This window comes from Amborella trichopoda, chromosome 13 (genome assembly GCF_054954075.1).
Source record: "Amborella trichopoda isolate Santa Cruz 75 chromosome 13, AtrichopodaSantaCruz75HAP2 v2.0, whole genome shotgun sequence".
Lineage (NCBI taxonomy): Eukaryota > Viridiplantae > Streptophyta > Magnoliopsida > Amborellales > Amborellaceae > Amborella > Amborella trichopoda.
The window spans coordinates 44,925,631-44,933,417 of NC_142348.1; the positions used below are offsets into that span (position 1 = coordinate 44,925,631).

The 7,787-nt window shown below is 41.0% G+C and overlaps 1 protein-coding gene across 1 annotated transcript; it reads right to left on the reverse strand.

Annotated features, from left to right (window-relative positions):
- Positions 1-702: 702 nt before the first annotated feature.
- LOC18442603 (dof zinc finger protein DOF5.7) lies at positions 703-3,935 on the reverse strand. The gene has a single exon (XM_088855841.1). It carries the CDS (start codon positions 2,232-2,234, stop codon positions 1,332-1,334), a length of 903 nt encoding a protein of 300 aa, XP_088711967.1. The 5' UTR covers positions 2,235-3,935; the 3' UTR covers positions 703-1,331.
- Positions 3,936-7,787: the final 3,852 nt, after the last annotated feature.

Genomic DNA, 7,787 nt, shown 5'->3' on the forward strand with positions numbered 1-7,787 from the left:
GAATGGGCCTGAGAAAAGAAAGAGAATTGATTGGGTAGCCCTTAAACTGGTTACAAACTTGTATGAGCAAAGATGAATAGGGGCCACCACACACACTCTTTAGATGCCCCATCTACCATTTCACCACCTTATGCACACACAGATAGGAAAAGAAAAACTTCAATAACAAATGAAGACCCACTGCAAATGTTAGTACCAGAGGTTCAGTAGGAGGCTCATTATCCAAGGCCTTAAAAGAAAAAGAAACATAAGCAAAAGCAAGAGAGAGAGAGAGCATCTTCTAGTAGCTTCCTCTCTTTCTCTCTCCTCTTCTCTTGTTCTCATGTTAGAGAGAGAAAGCATGTGCTAGGAGGTGGAAATCTCCCTCTCCCTCTCTCTCTAACACACATAGTCCCATGTTCTAGACCCTAGTAACCCTTAAAAAACGCCTCTCTCTCTCTTTCTCTCCCTTCGAGTTATTTAATAGAGCAGTACATTGAATACATATCGAACCAACACTTTTTCAGACAGAACCCAAATCCAAATTATCATACCCTGTGCAATTAATAATCAGGAGGAGAGAGAGAGAGTTTCTTAATCACCATAGCTTAGAGAGAGAAAGAGAGATAGAGGTTTTGTTTTATATTCAGAAATGGCAGAGCCTGAGAACTAGGAGAGAGACTGAAGTCTGAGACTGACTGAACATGAAACAAATCAAAGATATGCCATTAAATCTCTCACTTCTTCATTAACACTTCTGATCCATAACTGATCGATTCTTCAAAACCATCACATGTAAAATCACATAAATGACTCTGAGAAACCCCATAGTATATGCCTTTACTACTTCTACAAGGCACCCTACCGCCCACCTCCAACCCTAACCTCCTCCTTATTACTACTATCTCTCTATATACATTCACCCACTGCACCCTTCTCTTCTTGTGAAACCTAACACAGAAGAGGAAATACACCAAACCCAGGCCCAACTTTCAATTCTAGAGAGATAAAGAGAAACCCAAGTTTGACAACATAATGTCTGTTTTAGAGAGAGAAAGAGAGGGGGAGAGAGAGAGACCCAATTTTTTGACTCTCATATATCTTCACCACCATATGTTTCGAGAGAGAGAGTATGAGAGAAAAATTTTCACAAACACTTTCCCATATGTCTTCATATGTTTAAAGAGAGAGAAGGGGGGGAGAGAGAAAGCAAAACAACTAAAGCTAAAAAAAATGAAAATTAAGGATGTAAAAGGGAAAAATTATCAGGAAACAAAAAAAGAAAGAATTTTCATCTTGGGTATCTTTGATCTTGCCTGTCTGTCCATAGTTTCTTTCACCTTTGTCATCTTTCATGGCAATGCACTGTATTGCTGCAGCTGCAAGTCTTGCCATGTCTGCAACCCATTCGAGCTCGCATTCGCCGTGTAAGCATTCTCAAACAACCACTCGGTGTTCATGTCGCCACTCTTTCTCACACTAAAACCACACATATCACTCTTCACACTGTCAACCCCTTGACCCGGTGCCCCGTGACTGCTCATCACCATTGCACCACCAGAACCAGCACCACCTCCATCTCTCTGATTACTTTCACTTTCTCCCCCTAAGAAGTGACCCCATCTTTGTTGTTGAAGCCTCCAATGCAAATCAGCATTCAAACAACTCAAAGACTCAATAGAGGAGGCCAGTCCACCATGAAAAAACCCCTGCTCTTGCACCTGAGAACCACTGCTGGAATTCATAATATTAAGAGGAATTGCACCCAAATCCAAAGAAGAGGGAGGAGTAGGGGAGAGAGAGCTCGGTTGTTCAGCAAATGGCATAAATGGGTGAGAGAGAGAAAGAGGAAGGCCAATTTGGTAGAGATCCATTGTAGAGGGAGAAAGACCATGGAGAAATTTTAGGGTTTCAGGTGCAATTGGGGTCGATGATTGTTGATCTAGTGTTAGGTTCTTCTGTACTGGCTGCTGTGGAGGGGCTGGGGATTTCGACGATGAGCGCTTGTTTTTACGACAACCACCACCAATTGGGACGTTGCGAAGGGCACCGCCCTTTGTCCAGTACCTCCGGCAGGATTTACAGAAGTGGCGGGGCTGGGCCAGGCTGTAATTATTGTAGTAACAGAATTTGGTGTTGGCGGAGTCGCACCGTGGGCAGCGCAGCACCTCTTCAGGAGGGCGGAGGATGGGGTTGCCACCGGCCGTGCCAGAAACGTTTTTATCAGGCATTTCTCGCCGGTGTTCTTCTTGCATCTCCACTGTAGAGAGAGAGAGAGAGAGAGAGAGAGAGAGAGAGTAGCAAAATGTTGGATCCCAAGAGGAGAGAAAGTGATGATAGTTAAAAGGGAGAGCGTTTATAGTCTAATAAACTTATCACTGCCTCTTGAGAAAGACGGAAAACCGACATAGGAAATGGAAACCGACAGAGAAAATGATTTCCAAGGGGGGGGGGGAGAGAGAGAGGGAAATGAATCTTCCCTTTTCACTACTTAGCCTCTAAGGGAAACTGAACAAGAGAGAGAAAGTGAAAAAAAATGACACCCCTGAAGTAAGGGGAGAGAACTTCCTCTCTCTCTATCCTCTACCAAAATACTGAATCCTAGAGCGAGAGAGAGAGAGAGAGAGAGAGAGAGAGAGAGAGAGAGAGAGAGAGGGAGAGAGAGAGAGAGCAGTTCGAAGAAGACAGTGGAGGATTTGTGCTGAGCATGTGCTGCTGCTTTCAGTAGTAGCAGTGTTCCCACTGAGGAAACCTTAAAGGAAGAAGACCTCAAATCTAATGCCTATTCCATGAAGAAGAAGAAGCAGAAGAATTGGGCATGGCTTTGGTTCCTCCTGTCTAATTCCAGATCTGTGTAACTGCAATCTTCTGTCTCTGATCTGTGGGGAATTGTAGGGTTTCGGAATTGGTTCTTGGTTTCTCTTTTTGGTAAAACTGACAATGAAAATCACAATTCCTTGGTCGGCCACAACGAGGATCACTGATTTATGAGAGAGAAAGATAGAGAGAGATGAAGAGTGTGTGCTAACAACGAGGATCACTGATTTATGACAAGGGTCTAGAGAGAGAGGTGAAGAGTCTAAATCACTGGTTCTTGTGTGTAAGAGAGTGAATATTTAAGAAGGAAAAAGGGGATAAAATGTTGGGTAATGATTTAGTAATGGAGCGGGGGTTGCAGGTAAATCTATTTCAAATTTAGAGAGAGAAAGAGATATGAGACTAAAATCTAGAGAGAGAAAATGTTAGGGTTTTGGAAAGAGAGAGAAGGAAAAGGCAGAAGACCAAAGTATAAAGAAAAGAGACAGACAATGGTTCTAAGGCTATAAGAAGGAGAAGAATAGGTGAGTAGATACAAAGAACAAATATATACTTTCCAAGCATTCATATGGACACTTTAAATAATAAAATATTCTCCTTCTCTCAAGACAAATGAAATAAAAAACAAAAGGATCAGAGCCTGGACTCTGAACTGACCTGATAAAAAACACCACATAAAAAGAAGAGAGAGAGAGGAGAGAGAAAGAAAAGGCCACAAAGAAGAGGAGAAAAGAGAAGCAGAATGGAAGCCGCCTGAGTACAACAGTACCCACTATTTCTTTATCTATATTTTAGAGAGAGAAGAAAGAAATCGAAAGATAAAGCGTTATCTACATTCTAGAGAGAGAAGAAAGAGAGAGTTATCAATATTCTAGAGAGAGAGGGTGATAAAGTAGATGCTGTTAAGAGGGGAGGGAAGAAAATAAGGATGAGAGAGAAAGAAGAGTGAGAAAGTAATCAAAATCAACGTTTGAAATGATAAAACAATAATAAGAATAATAGTAGGGGTGATGGTAATAGAGCAGCCATGGCAGAGAGAAGCAGGAGTTAACAGCTAATATAGGGTCAGTAGGGCAGCCGTAGCAGCAGCAAAAGCAGGCATGCCTCCTCAGAGCTCTCTCTCTCTATTCTCTTTCTCTCTCCACTCTCTCTCTCACTGTTACGTCCCTATAAAACACCAAGGCCCCGCTTCACACGTGCGAGATGCAGCCCTCTTCTGAACGAGAATCTCACTCTCAAGATACGTTGCCTTCAATTACTCTCTCTCTCTCTCTCTAACTTGCTCTCACTCTTGTTTCTCTCTCTAACACCACTCTCTCTTTTTTATCGTTGTTACCATTATTTCTCTCTCCTCTCTTTCTCTTGCACAAGTCTTACCACCTCTCATTCACTTCTCTCCTCTCTCTCATATTTTCACTGTTTTCTCTCTTGTATCACTCTCTCTCTCTCTACAAATTAATTTCATTTTCTCTCTTGCACTTCAATCTCTACATACTATTTCCATTTTCAGATTAGCATGCACTCCACGTACCCTACTGCGTGTTCACATGCATGCACCTATTTTTGTTTATTCTTAATTTTCTTAAACTATGTTTATCCCCTCTCTCTCTCACTCTCTCTCAATCTATCGCCATCTCTCTCTCTTTTATAAATGTTAGAAAAAAACCGACTAGTGCTTCTTTAATGAATTGATTAAAACTTGCAAAAATTATGGTCAAAATTTAAAGGAAAAAATTTATATAGAGCCCAGGCTCTAAACAATCAAATTAGAGCATACCTACAAAATTTCATTGGAAGACGTTGTTTTGATGCTCAAATATCCTCAAATTGATCATCTCAACATCAAGATGTATGGACATGAGAAAAAAATAGATTTCAAGTTTTGAAAATAGTACATCTTGTAATGTAGTTTTTTACCATCAATTTTCAAAATTTTCAAGTTTTCATAGATCTAATCCATTTATATTATTTTTGAAACTTTAAGTTTTATAATTAAAAATGAAAATATATTTTAAGGCTATCAAAAAGATTTCCAGTATTAAAACCACATTTCTCGACACTATTTGAAGGTGCTGTTTACTTTGAATGTTTAGAGCCTCGACTCTATAAAATCCGCACCCATCTCTCTCTCTTAAAAATGGTGGGAGAAAACCAAGCTACTACTTCTTTAATGAATTTATTAGAACTTGTAAAAACTATGTTCAAATTTTAAATCACATTAAGAAAAAGTGGTTAGAATTTAAATCTAATTGAAATGTTCGGAAAAAAAAAGAAGAAAAAGAGGTATGGGGTTTTATGAAATGACAGTAGATTGAATAGGGTCAGAGAGGCTATGAGTGTAGGGTTCTAGGGTTAGGGTTTCGGCAGTGGAGTACGTCAGTGTGGTTTGTTGTATGTGAGCCCAGAACTGGAAATATAACGGTTCTGATTGTGGGTCTTTTGAGGGGGTTTGTTTGGGTCTGAAATTGTTGGAATCATTCAGAGCTAGCTAGAGAGATAGAGAAAGCACCCAAAATCCATGGTGGGTTTTTTGATGGACTGGAGGATTTAGGGTTTTGGTTCTCTCTCTCTACTTTGTCTGGGTTTTCTCTCTCTATGTGTTTCTATGTAATTCATGGGGAAAGTTTCCCATGTTCTCGGCAGGTAAGCTTTCATTCTATTGAAAAGCTCACAATGTTATAGGTTTGGTTTCTTGTCAGCTGTAGACTTTCACTAGTTTTATTGTTAAATACCACCTCTCTTTCTCTCTTATAGATGAGAGAGAGTGATTCATCCCCTAATATTGTCCGGGTTCGTGTTCCCAAAGCCACCGATCTGGATTGAGAATTGGTATAGGACGGACAGGTTCTTAGTATGAGTCGAGAACTGGGTCTGAGTCCATGTTGGATCCTCAATTCATGCCAGGTAGCCGGCGGTCTTATTCTTGAATTGAGTGGTCTGGCCCAACTGAATCGGCTGGTTCCCACACTTTATATTTATTATTATTATTATGTTTTATTTTAATCTTTTTTTATGGACTGTTTCTCACCCTAGAGAATCAATTTGACTGCTTATCCAAATCAGTGAGTCGTCGACCCAGATTGGAGAGTGGCTGATCTGGACCGATTTCCCAACAAGGGTGGTGGGGTTGGGTCGACCCCGACCAAGACTTGACCTTACTAGGTCTAACTTTGAAATGGACCTGACTCAGATGGGGGTCGGATCTGGTCCGGATCTAGAAATAAAAAAGAATAAGAACCAACCCAACCTCATAGGGTCCAAGCTGGACTCAACCCTGCTCATTTGGCCCTAGACCTACCCTGTGAGGGCCACTCGGAAGCAACCCAAACCAATTGGCACCCCTATTTCCCATATTACCGGTTCGCCCAGTCAATCCAGATTTTAAAATCGCCTGAAATCGCACCAAACAATATTTTTCTTACTATTAAATTCGATCAAATAAACCAACACCGGTACCAAATATAAAGCGGAACGATCCGAGGGCATTTTTTTATCATTTTTAAGGAAAAATGGATCGTTTTGGTGAGTTGCATCCCCGTGATACACCAAACTCACCGCCGCATGACGAACAGCAAAAACCAAACATGGAAAATGGAAACTAACACCAAACTCGAATGAAAAAAAAAAAAAAGAAAGAAAAGAAAATGAAATCAATTATAGAGTTAAGAGAAAGAGTGTGGCGGTTGACAGTGCCCACTGGAAATTTGTAGAGAGAGAGAGGGGCGGTTGACAAGGCCCACAAGAAATTTGTGGCCCCTGAGTGTGTGAAAGACAGAGAGAGGGTGGTCAGGATTCTCGTGAGAGAGAAACCAACCTCTCTCATCACACACCAAAACACTTTACATCTCGCGTGCTCTCCAGCTAACCTCCTCCCCCTCAAAATTTGCTATTTTTTATTTTTTGTAATTTAATATTTAGAATTATATAAATACTGAAAAATTATAAAAAAACATATGTACTTTTTTATTATTATTAGAAATAAATTTCAAAATTTCCTAAACACCATCCTCACCCTTTTTCTCCACTATGCCCTTCACGGTGGTCTTGGATCCGTGAAGGCATCACTATCAATCAAGAACCATGATGGTCATTTAGGGTTCAAATGTTGTTAGTGTGGAGCTTAAGTTAGGGGTGACAATGGACCCGGACTCGGCCCATACCTGCCGGGTATACCCGATACAGGTTTGGGTATAGGTCCAAGTTTTGGACCCATGGGTAGGGTCAAGGTCTAATAAAAGATACCTGGATGGTCTTGGGTCTAGGTACGGGTCCTGCTATACTCGACCTAACGGGTACCTCTACCCGAATTTTTAGTTTACCCAAAGGCCAAAGCCCCAACCCTAAAATCGTTTCAATACTTTTGGACTTCCCTTGGTTACCTAAGTGGCCAAACCCCTTCGCTATCCTCCCTCTTTGTAATTTTTTCTCTCTCAATTTCTTGGAGACATAGCTCTCTCTTTGGGCTTCGAATGTCTCGCTCACTCTCTCTCTAATCACCGACCCCTCAAAAATCAATTCTCTGTTTTTCACCATTGTAGGCTACAAAAAAGGAAGCTTATAGTGAGGGTGACAATGGATCCGACCAAACCCAAGCCCGATGGATATGGGTGTGGGTCTAACTTTTGAACTCGGTCTGGGTCCAAAACCTGGACCCAACCCATACTCGACCCGTTGCCACCCCTAGCTTAAGTTATCATGATCCTATTAGGACCGTTACAGTGGGGTAGCATTTAAACCATCACGGTACTTAGATGATGATCACCTTGACTATCTCGGATATTGTGATACCCTTCACGAAAATCTCTCACCCATGGCATAATACACCCTCTTTCACCATGATGCTTAAGCTATCACGGATCTTTTAGAACTGTGACCATGATTAATACATAATACTACAATTGTTAAAAGAACCGTGATAGTCCAGAAACCCATAACGGTCCTTTAAGTACTACGATGCTTCAAAACTTAAACCCAATGCAGATTGACTTAGA